The 14,770-nt window shown below is 38.6% G+C and overlaps 2 protein-coding genes across 4 annotated transcripts in view; one reads left to right on the plus strand and one right to left on the minus strand.

Annotated features, from left to right (window-relative positions):
• Positions 1-8,994, plus strand: part of kay (transcription factor kayak) — a 35,628-nt gene extending 26,634 nt beyond the window's left edge. For 2 of the 3 annotated variants that reach the window (XM_011634556.3, XM_011634555.2), the window contains exons 2-3: positions 7,221-7,658; positions 7,890-8,994. In XM_011634556.3, the coding sequence (XP_011632858.2) occupies positions 7,221-7,658; positions 7,890-8,468 (1,017 nt within the window). In that variant the 3' untranslated portion in view covers positions 8,469-8,994. Of the gene's footprint in view, positions 1-153; positions 608-7,220; positions 7,659-7,889 lie in introns of those variants that run through there. The other variant, XM_011634557.3, reaches the window with a different exon arrangement.
• An 815-nt stretch (positions 8,995-9,809) lies between these two features.
• Positions 9,810-13,096, minus strand: mRRF2 (mitochondrial ribosome recycling factor 2). Its single transcript, XM_089078505.1, has 4 exons — positions 12,467-13,096; positions 10,618-12,389; positions 10,103-10,249; positions 9,810-10,017 (listed from the first exon to the last, which is right to left on the minus strand). The coding sequence occupies exons 1-4, from the start codon at positions 12,615-12,617 to the stop codon at positions 9,856-9,858; spliced, it is 2,232 nt and encodes a 743-aa protein (XP_088934631.1). The 5' UTR covers positions 12,618-13,096; the 3' UTR covers positions 9,810-9,855.
• Between the last annotated feature and the right edge of the window lie 1,674 nt (positions 13,097-14,770).

Below are 14,770 nucleotides of genomic sequence, written 5' to 3' on the forward strand. Positions count from 1 at the left end.
TTTCTCTTCTATCCTCGCTTCTCTCTCTCTCTCTCTCTCTCTCCCCCCCTCCCCCCTCCCCCCTCCCCCCTCTTCATCGCGGAGATCGCACATACTCGAAATTCGAAGGTTATTTTTAGGACGAATTTCGTCGTCGCGTAAGGCCACGACGAGCGGCGTCGGCGTCGCTTCGCTCAGTGTTGAGGAGGCGTCGGTGGAGGACGCAGTGGTAACGACGAACTCTCTTCGACAAGTGAGAAGAAACGAGCGCATGAGGGTGGTACGGTTATAAAGAAAGAAAAGGGGGTGCGAAGGAAGACGCGAGAGAGGGAAGCGCACACCGACGCCCGAACGATCTTCCTACGAACGAACGATCGACTGAGAGATATCACACATTTGTTCTTCATCACTTATTCCCACCCTTCCCAATTTCTCGTTGTTATCCCTTCCTCCGTCCCCTTCCTCGAGATATATATATATATATATTATCTCTCCTTATCTCACTGTCATACTTTCGACGACGAACAAACGAACACTGAACGAATAACCGATCCCTCGAGCTATGGCCACCGCCATGGACCCGGTCGACATTGCGAATATACTCGCGCAGGAGTTGCTTTATCAGCAGGTAATCGTAAAAAGATATCATCTTTCAAACGCGAGGACACCTCCGAACATCTTCGCCGAGCAAATCGATTCGTTTTAATGTCCAGAAAGTAAACGGTATAAAAATATTCCAGAATAGGTAAACCATATCTTGTTCGCCATTACACATTTTTTTTTTCAGAACTAATTATTTTAATCTTTTCAAGACGCAAATGTTCTTCCCCCCCCCCCCCCTTCCTTCCCTCCCCCGCAAATGTAATTTTTATTATCATCCTTCTCTCTAATTGTACACTGATTTGGCTCAGAGAAGAGAATTCATTCAAGGAATATTTACCGCACACGTTGCGACGCGTGTAAACTCCGACATCGAGATACGTTTTACGACGCGGACGGATATTCGATCTCATTGTGATCGCGTAGCGCGAATGAAGTGGCTCTTTGTCGACTCGAGAAAGGGCCCCGAAGAGGCGCGAGGAGGTTCTTCTGAGAGAGAGACGATCGTTTCTAATCTGAAAATAAACGCGACCGCTGGCGGATGTTCCGAGGGAGCGATGTTTGAGAGAGCCGCGTTTCATTCACGGCGCTCGATTAATTTCGATCGCGGATCGCCGATCGCACAGCGAAGCTGCTCTTGCGGAAAGATCAACGGAAAGATCCGCCGTCGTTCGATCGCGTGGGTAGCGAAGCAGCGAGTTAATCGCGCAATTTCTGTGAACTTGAAGGAGGAGAGAAAGCTCGCTTCTCGAAGCGAGCCGGACGAACGTTCGGCTTGTGCGGGATGATGCGGGATTGCGAACGAGCGGAGAATTGTGCAATATTGTGCAATGGAAGTTCCACCCGCCTTGAAAACTATCGCAAGCGTACCGAGAATCGTTTTTATGCCGACCATTTGATAATAAGTTTGTGGCAGGGATCATCGAAAAACGTGAGTCGAATCTAATTTGAAGTTTTTTACCGTCAGGGTTCGGGACGAACTCGATTGTTTAATACGTTCAATTTTTATATTCAAAATCGACTCGACATCTTAATTATATATTCAGATTATAGATATTTCGAAGAAAAATTAAATTAAATTATTATCGCTATCAATTTTTGCATATTTTTTTTAAGTGAAGAGAAATTGTTGAATAGCTATTATTTTTTTGTAAATAAAGAACGTGTGGTATAATTTGGTGTTTGATTTTTAATTTGAATCGATTTACTTAAATTCTGATTACATGGTTTTCTCAAAACTAGCTGGAAATCATGTGCTATGGACTCAACAAAATTGCAAAACGTTTCAATTATTATTAGACCTGCGCACGCGAAGGCCATTAATCTGCACGTCGCGATGTTTCTAACAAATATTGCCAATTAATCCGAAATTAATAGTAGTTACAAATTATAGTAAATTATAGTAAATTATTTTAACAGATTTTTAATTCTGGATATTTTTGGAAATTAATTGGTATAATAGAACAGGTTTAAATATATCGAATTTTTTAACAGTGAGTTTTTGTTTTTATATTTTTAAATGTACACGTAACATAATCCAAAATTGATATTGCAATAAAAAAGGAGCAATTGCAAGTCTTGTGCGTCCCGATTTATATCTCATCTCTATTAATTTATATCTCAATTGCCGTATAAGCGTATGATTTCTCTCTCTCTCTCTCTCTCTCTCTCTCTCTCTCGCTCTCTCTCTCTCTCGATCGCGTGGCGAGTGGACGTGAGCATGCTTTCTGGATTCGTTCGCGCAATTAATTTATCGTCCTCGCTCTGGAAGCGACGCTCTAGACGAGGATCTATTTTCCGCGGTGTAGAATTACACGGATGGCGATGCGGTGTGATGCGTTGCGTTGCGTTGTGACGTGACGTGACGTGACGTGACGTGACGCGACGCGACGCGACGCGATGTAGGCGAGTGCGCTTTCGCACGCATTCTCGCCGCATTTCGGAGCGAGAATCGGAGCGAGAGCGACCGCGCGGCTATTATCTGGACGCGCGTTTCGCAATCGTTTTCTGGTGGCCGATATCGCCCTTTGTCCCGTATGACGACTCTCGCAACGCGCGCTCGGAGGGCAGATTAGAGGGAACGGCGAACACACACATTTATTTATAGAATCGCGAATTGCGCGCGCGCGCGCGCGCGCCCGCTCGCTCGCCCGTGTCGTACGTGTCCGGCATACGTGTGCGGTTCGTGTGTCGTCTCCGTCTCCGTCGCACGTGTGCACACATGTGCGGCCGCGAGCGAGCAACCGCACATCGCAAAAGACGGAAGACGCGTGTGCATGCCAACAGCCGTCGGCTTTGTAAAAAAGAAAAAAAAAGCGCGACGTCGCGCGCACTCGGTTCTTGCTCCTCCATATCTCGAAGGAGGAAATTCTGTTGAAACGCAGATAAATAGTGTGCTTTTGCGTAGTTGTGCTGCGAATAAATGAGGTTTTTTTTTTCCCTTCTCTTTTTCCACTCCAATCGTGATAGCAACGAATATTAGTGAACGTCGACGTACACCACGTGCTGCAAAATAAGTGCTGTCTTTCTTTGTAATGTTCTACACACAGGGTACAATTATCGGGATAGATCCCTCTCCAGAAGGAATTTCATTAGACTCAATTTTTTCCCGTCGCGTTCTTAACATCCGTCCGAAATGATTCTCCAGTTGAAATTTATTAAAAAAAAAATCGTCCGTGCACAAAATATTTATTTGTGTCTCGAATTCATGAAAAATATTGATTTTTTTTTTACGGATTTATAATTATAATTCAAAATTTTATTATCGATGCATTTTTTAAATTTTGCATTCAAATTTCTAAAAGAGATGTTTTTTTTTTTCTACTTGAGTCGTGTATGTAATATTGTTTCATATCGCGTGATGCGTGCGGTGTATTGAAACATGCTTAACAAAGATGCCGGGCAAAGGGGGACCGTCGCGTGACGTGCGAAAATGATTCACGATTCGGCCGAGGAAAGACTCGTCGACGCACGCTGTGGTGCACGCGCATATAATGACACGAACGAACCAAGTTTGAGTTGATCTCGCGACGAACAATGCAGAGCAAGGTGAATGGCCCGAAGGTCGTCGCGAATAGCCGGAAGCTGTCGGTTCGATGATAGTCATGAATAAAAAAACTGTCATCGGTAAATGTCCCTCTCCCTCCCCCCGCCCCACTTGTGAATATTTCTTATTTATTTTTTTCTTTTTGTACAAATTTCTTTTTCGTCAAATTTACTTTCGGATAAATAAAATTATGTATGTAGATTTTTTAGTTTACTTCACTATTGCCTGATTATATTAAAAGTGGTCAACACATCTATCGATCTTGTCACGTGATGTTGCACTGTTCTTATTTTCCGGCGATCGTGGAAAACAAATTACGTCTGACAAGTTGATTCCGCTCTCGGATATTCTCGAAATTGTTTTTCCAATAATAACTCTATGCAATATAAAGGAAAAAGGTTTCGTTTCCGAAACCGTAAACCTTCAGCTGTGCTGCCAAATCATAAAGTTGAAAAAAATTGAAATCATAACCCGAAGATCCAAGAATTGATCAAGATTCCAGAAAGCTTAACTTAAAGTTAGTCAATTGTAAAAAAAATGATCGACGACTTTCTATCAAAATGTCTATTTATGTCTGTTTTAATATTTTTAAAAATATAAAATAATATTAATATATTTCGTGAACGAAATTCATAAAGTAACATGCTTATTCTGCGTGATGTATACTGCATCTGAATAAAACCGCAAAAAATTGATCTATAAGAAATAACGATAATTGAAAAGAGATATAAAATCGATTAATGAAGATATTCAGTACCGCTACTTCTCATCACAAAAAGAATTTCCATCCTTAAGATTATTTTTTTTTTTACTATGTATTTTCAAAAATCTCTTTCGAGTTATAACTTCGAGTTATACTCGGCATCATGATATCACGAAGCGCGCTAATGATGATTTAATTTGATGATTTTAATAAATAACGTCGTCAACACCGAGGGAGAAAGGCGGATATTAGACGGATATATTATTCCCTGTCAACCGATCGGATCGATCGGATCGCCCCGGGCGAATTTCTGTAATTCTCAGGATTACCGTCGGCACTTTCTCGCGCAGGATCGGAATTTCAGTGACCGTGACGCCACGACGCGCAGACAGACGTGATTCGGTAACGCCTAAGTTTAACGCTCCGGACATTCCTGAAGTTCCCCGCGTGATGGTTCGCGATGGGCGAGAGAGAGAAGCGTCACGGCCGGTCGGCGGGTGGCCGAACGACGGCGGCCGAAATCGGCGAGGAAGCCGTTCGGGGCTGCGCTAAGTAATTTTAGCGATGACACTTAAAGCGCCTGCCTACGGTATTTTCCCTCATCACGGAGCGTGATCTCGTCGGAGGAGATGCATCAATTGATATTGCCTACATATATGCATATATACGTGCATATACACACACACACACACACACACACACACACACACACGATGAGAAACAATATTTCTTTTACATGGTCAATTTTGATTTATCTCTTGAGACATATAAGAAAACTCTTTTGCGAGAGTTTATATCGGGATATAAATTCGGGATTTTGTATGAAAAATTATCGCTGTCTCATGTATTATTTTATTATTTATAATTGAATATTTAGAAATATAAGTTTTTTTTTTTTAATTAAAATGAATTTTCTGATAATAAAAGGTGCATCACGATCCGGGTGCCTTTCATTGTTCATATTTTAATATAATATATAATATAAATCTCTCTCTCTCTCTCTCTCTTTCTCTCTCTCTCTCTCTCTCTCTCTCTTTCTCTCTCTTTCTCTCTCTTTCTCTCTCTTTCTCTCTCTCTCTCTCTCTCTCTCTCTCTCTCTCTCTCTCTCTCTGTAACTAAAATGTTTTTATGTATCATGTTATGGAACTGTAAATATTCGCAAAATAAAACTATTAATCTACTCGGAACAATTCAATATCGAGTTTTGATAAAAAGTTAGCATTCTATTTTTTAAATTTAAATTTAATATCTCTAGACTAATAAATTTTAATCTAAATTAAAATCTGTCAATTTCAGAGGAACTTTTTTATAAACTATAGAGGAATTTTTAATCTCTTCAAAACGAGAAGCGAATATACAAAATTATGAAATTTAAATATTAAAATGCTAACTTCAAATATCACAGATTCAAACTTCGTATGTACTCTTTAAACAATGGTTCGACATATCTCATCATAAAATGAGCACAACGGCGACCTTCGCAAAACAAAAGCTGTTAAGCCGCTTAAAAACTCGATATCAAATTCCGATTAAAAAAAATTAGCGTCCTGTCTTTTAAATTTAAATTTAAGATCTTATATTATTAGATTAACAAATCTTAATCAACCTTAATCAGCCTTTCTTATAAACTATAAAGAGACTTTCAGTCTCCTCAAAACAAAGCGGCTATTCAGAATTACAGAAAATTTAAATGTCGGGACGCCAACTTCAAACCCACAGATTCGAACTCCGCGTGTACTCTTCAAACGACGGTCAACGACGGTTCGACGGATCTCTCATCGTGAAACGAGCACGACACGGCGGCCTTCGTTAAACGGCCAGAGGATGGCGATTCGTAATTTTAGAAATGATAGCGAGAGAGCCGCCGCGGCGCGTCTTCGCCGCCGCGCGCGAGAAGAGCGAAGGACGCGCCGCGCGCGGCTTCTCTTCTCCTTCCTGCGTCCTTTGTGCTTTCTGGGAAACGCGCAGCGCGTATAGATTACGTCCCCGACTGGCGATTGGCGGCGCGATAAAGCCGCGCGAGGTTGTCGCTACGTGAGCTGCGATTCGAGGTGCTCGTTAATATCGTCGTAGTTAGAGAGACCCGCTCGGGCTCGTAAAGTCCGTCTCTCTCTTCATCCTCCGTCTCTCTCTCTCTCTCTCTCTCTCGCTCGGTGAAATCGCGTTTGAGTGACCGCGAATCGTTTTTTTTTATCGTCTCGCCGCCGCCGCCGCCGTCGCCGCAAACGGAAAACGATGTTTTTAATCCGAATGCGAATTAAAAACATATTGCGCAACGCGCTCTAACGCGCGCGCACGTGCGTCGCCGCGCGGAGTTTGCAAATTGTTGCCGTAGGAGCGAAACGTCAGGAAAAGACACGTGGAAAAATCTTGGCGAATTAAAATGGTGAGAAGCGCGAATTTGTTAATTTAACACTTTAACGATATACGCGGAATGATTAGTTCGAACGATCTATCTGACTGGCGCGATGTTGATACGTTATCGGCTATTGGATCATGGATATTTTTATCGAGCCATCTTGGTGAGATTAACTCTGGCTGATATCGGCTTGGAAAGTCGAAGATAACGCGACACCGTTCCTATGTTAGTAGCAGTTTCTTTAACCCGCGAACAAGAATCGCGCCGCAGAAAATCTTGAACTTCGCGTGAATCGACTAGTTTTCTATTTGCAGAAACTAGAGCTAGCTAAGGGCAGCGAGAAAGAAGTAAATTTTTGCAAATTTTTTTCTGTTCCTTGAACTCTCGCGGTATAAGTGTAGCCTCGATCGCTATGAGATCAGTTTCGTCATTCTTCACGACATTCCTTATAAAGGTAGAACATCTTTGAAGAGGTGCTCTTCGGATGTGCCTTTTCAAGTCAACACACACACATTTCCATCTTTGCGTTGCAGCTGGTGACTCTGGACGGATTGCACAGCGGAGTGCCGACCAGGACGACGCCGACGCTGACGCCGACCACCCTCCGCAGCATCGAGCAGACGTTCCTGGAGCTGACGAGCGAGTCGGCGTCGCACAGTCGCGAGGCCGGCTTCGTACCACCGTTGGTCGAACCATCGCAGCCGACCCCGGCACAGACGCAAAACACAACGGCGGTGCATCTCCCGGCGCCGACGACCATCCTCATCGAGAGCCAGCAGCAAACGCAATCGCAACAGCAGCAGCAGCAGCAGCAGCCGGTTAGACGCAATATGGGCGGCAGGCGGCCCACCAGAACGATCGGGATGACCCCCGAGGAGGAGCAGAGGCGACAGATCCGGCGCGAGAGGAACAAGATGGCAGCGGCGAGATGCCGCAAGCGAAGGATGGATCATACCAATGCCCTACTCGAAGTGAGTGATATGAAGAATACGGATCATCATTTGAAAATTCATAATCTCAAGCTGCACTTCTGTTTGCAAATGAAACTAAGCTAGTTTTACTTATTAAATCTTATTATTAAGTCACTCTCAGACAGAAGTGTAGCTCGAGATTGTGGATCTTCAAAAACTTTAGGAATCACATATCATCGGAAGAAGATAAAGAAATATTGTTATATGTGATACGTCGTATATATTTTATAGGAAACTGAGGGCTTGGAACAGAAGAAACAGAACTTGCAGGAGGAGATTGAGCAGCTGAAGCAGGCCAAAGATGAACTGGAATTTATTTTGGACTCCCACAGAGCGGTCTGTCGTCGTTCGCTACGTCCCTCGTCCCCGCTGGATGTGAAACCCGTGATAAAGACCGATATTGCAGTCGAGGATCACTTCGCTACTGAATCTATGAAAAACGAGCCAACGATAATCGCGGCAACGAGACCGAACAGACCTAATTCATTGCCGGTCGGATTGGATAACAATAACAGACTGAATTCCCTGTCGATGTTTGTGGAACCAAAGGAGAGGCCGGATACGCTTGCTTTCAAGACGGTGGAGACGCCATCCTTCATGAAGCCGTCGATGGACGTAGCCGGTATGCCAATTACTACCCCGACCAGCGGCATACCGTTCAACTTTGAGTCCTTAATGGAAGGCGGTACCGGTCTTACGCCGGTCTCGACGCCTCTGATACCGTCGTGCTCGACGCAACAGAGGAGCAATCTGTCCGCTGTGGATCTCAGCTCCCCGGATGCGAATCCCCCGAAGCTCGTGAGCTTGTGACGCCACGACGACATTATGGAGCACGGGTCCAACGAGGAGGATGATCCCGAATGAGAGAACGGGAGTACCATGACGCGAAGGATTTCTACAAATGGAGAGCAGAAGTATTATGCGCGTGCTCTTTACAACGAAATTTTTGATCGCTCTTAAAAGCTCTTTCACGCGATTTTGCTTGTTAGAAAGCGCGGTTTTTTGAATGCATTTTATTGTGAAAATTTTGTCGATGCTCGTTACATTGAAGTTTGTAAACAACCTGATGAATTTGTTTTTAAAATTGTTCTTGAAAAAAAGAAGAAAATAAAAAAAATTGTAATTAATATCGATTATAACGCTAATGCGTAGAAAAGATTTATTGTATTTAGATTTTAATGGTCTGCGAATTCGTATTTGACAATTTCAGTATTTTGCTATTTTTAGACAAGGATGATAGATAAGAGTCCTATCAATCTAAAATTTTAAATTGTATAACTTTGTATCGGTATAAAATAGTCATCTTGTTACAAAAATAAATCGTAAGAGAAAGAGAGTTGAAGATGTTTGAACAGATATTTGAATATATTTGAAGAGAAAAAGCGCCAGCTGTTTGCGTTCTAAAAGAAATTATCGCAGATATGAGCAATAATGTCTGCACACAAGTGATATAAATATATTTAACATTTAAAATAATGAATTAGAAATAATGAACGTAAGATATGTCATTTTGTAAGCGATTCAATGAGACAAATGGAATTTTATACTGTAATTCTATATTGAGAAAATGAAAATTTAGAATGTAAGGCAAAACAAATTTAGCTCAAACTTTTAAGTACAAGAAGCCTTAAAAATGCTCTTTGAATTGCGCTTAACCATCAGTCAACAACACTTCGCATAATTCAAAGGTATATTTAATATTGCAGAACGGATAAATTTACACGAATGCGAGAATCCCTAAAATTTTTTCCAACGTTTTTTCCCCGATAATAAAAAAATCTCGCTTTCGTATTTATCCGCATTGACATCAATTTTTATACGCAACTGTCGTTTTTCCAGTCTCATACGACATAACATTTAATCCATCCATATAATATATATATATATTTTACGACGTATGACATTTTTGCATGATCTTAAGCAATATTAATATATTTATGCGCGACTGCTAGTTATGATACATGGAAGCTATAACGATATAACTATGTTTTAATTGCCTGCTAGCGATTTTTCTGCTCTGGCTGATTACCAAGAGCTTTCCGTGTCATATTTAGTGGTCGCTATCGAGAATTGTATATGGAGATTTGTAACGCACCAATGATAATGTTGCAATATATTTTGATTAGATTGAGTCAATAAAACGAAGTGAAATTGTATTTTCGGTAATATTATCACTTTATTCATTGTTTATATTATTTTAGAATCCTTTGGATTTTTTAATAGCTTCCTCCTCGTCGGTTGGACTCATTAATTGATAATGACTAAATTCCATTGAGAATGTTGCATTGCCAGATGAGATAATTCTCAATGTTGTTGAGTATCCCATTAATTCTGATAATGGCGCAAGAACTCTGATCACCTGTGAAATAAAATGCGAATCTTTAGTCGTATATATAATTCATCAAATAATAAAATAGTTACAATTACAAATAAGAAACTTTTACCTTATTATTGCCACGTATATCAATTTGTTGTATCGTCGTTCGTCTACGAGTAAGATCAGCATTGATACGTGAGGAATACTCTTCCGATGTAATGATTTCCAATTGCATTATGGGTTCTAGTAACAAACTATTTCCATTTTGGAGTAACTGCGCACACGTAAAACGTACATCATATCAACATTTTTACTAAAAATTGAATATCTTAACATTTTGTGTTTTTAAACAGACAAAAGTAATCTTTGTTTTTATTATAATGAATTCGTTTTTATTATAATTTATTCCTCTATATATATTTTATATAGAGGATATCTTAATATGTGAAAAATTTTCATATATATTAAACATAACGCAATTTATCGGATAATTCTAAACATAAGATATCATATATGATAAAATATAACAAAATGGTAACATAATAATTAATAGTTGATATGTCAGGTAATATTTTAATTAATAAAATGTTTGAAAATTTAAGGTATATATATATATATATATATATATATATATATACTGACCTTTCGAATGCATTGTAAGACAGCGGCGGAAATAATAATATCCGAGGTATGACGTGTTACTTCCAGCCAATGCAGCTTGACGCCAACATTAATCACCGGACAACTTAATTTCACACCATGTAACAATGCAGCATTTACGCCGTTTTTAATCGCACTCATTACTCGCGGATGAATGCTATCAATATTCGAAGCGTTTTCTGGAGACCTATCCAGAAGCAGTTTCTCTTTTCCCTCATAGTTCGGAATTAAAGACATAGTGATAGTAACTTTGTGCATCGTCTGATTCATTTTGTGCTCCATGGACAGCGTATCTCTAACGGCATCCTGAATCGTTTCCTTATAAGCAATCTGTAAGGGACCGAGATCTACATCGATTTTGTACTCCGTCCTGATTCTTTGCTTGATGATATCTATGTGCAGTTCTCCCATCCCCCCGAGAACAGTCTGTTCTGTCTCCGGATCATTTTTCACATGCAAGCTAGGATCTTCTCTCTGCAGTTCCTGAAGAGCGGTTTCTAAGGCAGACTGCGCCGAAAGGGAGGGCGGTTCTATAGAACAGAAAAAAACGGGATCGAGCAAACTCATTCTGGACGTAAAGAAATTATTTACATAGTCCAGCTGATTTGGATTCTTCTTTAGCATATTCTGTTTAGCGCGGTTGGCTGTAGATACATTCGTCGTCACTAAGTCACCTGTGATGGTGCTCTTCAGCCCACTCACTGCTGCGATATTACCGTAACTCACCTCGGCTACTTCCTCATAATCGTCAGCGCAAGCGACGTACAAGCGAGTACATTGCTCGTTTTTTTCGCGCATCATATTGTACAGTTTCTGATTCCTCTTCATATTGCCCGAGTAAATCCTGAAGAAAGTGATTGGGCCCTTCTGCTTATCATGAACAATTTTGAAGACTCTGGCTGCCAGATTATTTTCAAAACATTCATACGGATTCGGTTGATTTACACTTGTTGGCGACGGCAGGTAAAGAATAATGCTATCCATCAAAGGTTGCACTCCTATATTCTTATAGGAACTTCCTAACATTACAGGCACACCCTTCCTGTTTATGGTGACTCTGCGTAAAGACTCGATCAACATTTGTGGCTGCACATTTTCCAGGGATTCTTGTTCTATAATAATGTCTGCTAATTCGTCATCCAGACCGGATAATCTATCAGTTAATACTCGTCGTCTCTCACTAACAATATCCCATAGTTTTCCATCGTTGTCCTTGGTGATTTTTGTTCTTGTTAAATTTATACCCTGATGTTTCTTATCAAATGTTAATTTTTCCATAGTTATCACATCTATAATACCTTCTAAAACTCCTGCCTCCTTTATAGGGATCTGTGTAGGCAAAGTTTCGACATTTAATTTAGACTCAATAGATCGTATACTCATATCAAAATCAGCATCTGCTCTGTCCATTTTATTAACATAGATTATTCGAGGTATATTATATCTATCTGCTTGTCTGGAAACTGTTAATGTCTGGGCTTCTACACCAGCAGAACCATCTAGGACTACAATCGCACCATCTAATATCTGCAAAGTTTGTTCGACTTCCATGGTAAAATCAATATGACCAGGAGTATCTATTAAATTGAAGTGATAATCTTTCCAATTGAATGTAACAGAAGCTGAAGTGATTGTTATGCCACGCTGACGTTCCTGTTCCATATAATCAGTCACAGTATTACCATGATGAACTTCTCCCATATTTCTGATAAGACCCGAATAATATAGCATCCTTTCAGTTGTAGTTGTTTTTCCTAAAGAAAAATGTATTTAACGTTAATTAAAGAAAACAAATCAAGTACATTCTATCTATTACAAGAACAATACTAACCAGCATCAATATGTGCCAATATGCCAATGTTACGTATCTTTGCAACTTCACATTCTTTACTTTTAGGTGCCTCTGAGAGAAAGGCATTTTTATGTACATACCGCGTGCGTAATTTACACCATGATGTCTTTAAGAAATTATGTTTCAGCATCTTGCTAATGTTTGCAAAATCTGACAGTGTTTTGGCAGAGTCTCTCAAATTATTTATCTAAATAATTATCTTAATATCTGTTTCTTTTGAATAAAATTGCATCGATTGAGCTCAATTTTATCAAAATCAGAAGTAAAGATATTCTAAATAATTACCTCTGTTTCTATTCGTTTCTGTTTTATATATACAGTATTTTTTTTCTTTTCTTTTCTTTTCTTTTAAACTAGTAGCTTTATACTTCGTTTCTAACCTGGATAATCAACTTTAATATTTCGCTTTGCAGGACAGAGTGCCGCTTATTTCTGTCAGATTCTTTCATTTTGTGTAAAAACGCGTTGAAAGAGCATAGTTAGATCCATTTTGAGGTGAGGGGTCTAAACTGTATAATTAGCACGAGTACGAACTTCCAACACATGGATATAGCATGAAATGAAACGAAAAATCATGGACCTAGCATGGAACAAAACCAAAGATGGCATATTATTCGTCGGCAATACTCATGACTTGACTACGTAGTTCAATGTCCACCTGTAGAGGCGCTAGTGGACATGGGTTCCAGCAGAGAGTAACCTAAGAACGGCTATCCCGGCCTTTTTCCTGACACCGAAAGTTAAGTTAATTTTGGAGAAAAAAATTGCCTATATATAATCAAATATATTTATGACTAAAAGTATATATATATATATATATAGACAATTTTTTTCAATTTTTCAAACTGAAACTTTCTACAGAGGAAAAACTGCGGAAATTATCTTTTTAATTATTTCTTCTTCCCATTACTAGTATTATTTTTCTGATATCAAAGAGAAATTTTACAAAAAAAAACTATATGAATATATATTGACAAATTTCGTATATGGTTATATATTATATATAAGTTATATATATTATGTATAAGTATATTATTTATATATGTACTTATATGAAAAATTTTTTGTTATATAAGAGGAAATCTGTTTTTTTTTTATAGAAAAATTCTGATTTTTTTTATTTAGTAATGCACGTACGCACACTTAATTACAATTGATTAACTTAATTAAAACTAAACAAAGGTATACTATACAATAAAAGTATAAAAAAATTACAAAAGTATCTTAAATAAGTATTTTATTTATTACGAAAAAAAACATTAGAAGAAATATTATTAAAGGAATATATAAATATTAAAAATATAACATCAGTCCCCGAGCACGCTGGCGATTTTCTCCCTCCACTTACACACACAAAGACGCTCCATCTATCCGCGTATGTACACTCGCGGTCATTTATGCCTTACATATGAAATTGTGCATTGAAGCATATTCGGACCGCGTATTCCGTCTCTAGATATTCGTGTATATAATGATTATCGATTATTCGCGGCAATTATATATATATATATATATATATATATATATATTTTTTTTTTATTATAAGATATTAATATTAATATTTTTATTATAAGATATTTATTTATAAAGTATTTTATTATAAGATAATATGTATAATGAGATAACACTGCCACGAATAATTATTATACACACGAATATATCTAGAGACGGAGTACGCGGTCCAAATGTGCTTCAATACGCGTACAACTTCGTATGTTACGCATAATGTATCTACGCGCGCTCATTAAGTTCGGGGCATCGAGCGAGAAAAGAAAATGTCGTCCTTCTCGCTCTGTTCGTTCACCTCTACTGCGATCGGGAATGCTAAATGCTTTCTCAGCTCTAAATCTGAGTCGCGGGCGCAATTGTAATCGATGATATAATTTTTAGTAAACATTGTATTAGCATTATATTAACATTATATTTTTAGGAAACATAATGTTAACACCATATATAACATCTAAGATAATTTAAAAAAGTTTAAAAAAAAAAAGATAAACAAACATACGAAGATAAACAAACATACGAAGTAAATTTTAATAAAGAATTAATTTATTCAGTTTTGCAATTATTTTACACTACCCAGTAAAAATTTTTCATATAAAAAAATATATAAATACATATAAATATATAAATATAATAAACATATATAGTTAAATACGAAATATATTCATATGTGTTCATATTAGTTTTTTTTTTCTCTTGTAACATTATTTAGTAAGAAAAGTAATAGTAATAATGAAAATACAAGAGAAATCTTTCTTATTTCATTCTTTAATCTTT

Source organism: Pogonomyrmex barbatus, unplaced genomic scaffold (genome assembly GCF_055798465.1).
Source record: "Pogonomyrmex barbatus isolate J1 unplaced genomic scaffold, ASM5579846v1 scaffold23, whole genome shotgun sequence".
Classification (NCBI taxonomy): Eukaryota; Metazoa; Arthropoda; class Insecta; order Hymenoptera; family Formicidae; genus Pogonomyrmex; species Pogonomyrmex barbatus.

Bases quoted from the DNA above. Each gene is read 5' to 3' on its own strand.
- mRRF2 (XM_089078505.1), bottom strand. From the start codon at position 12,617: ATGCTGAAACATAATTTCTTAAAGACATCATGGTGTAAATTACGCACG. The intron at 10,250-10,617 runs GTCAGTATATAT...ACGTGTGCGCAG, and splicing joins TCTTACAATGCATTCGAAAG to TTACTCCAAAATGGAAATAG. The intron at 10,018-10,102 runs GTAAAAGTTTCT...TTTATTTCACAG, and splicing joins ATATACGTGGCAATAATAAG to GTGATCAGAGTTCTTGCGCC.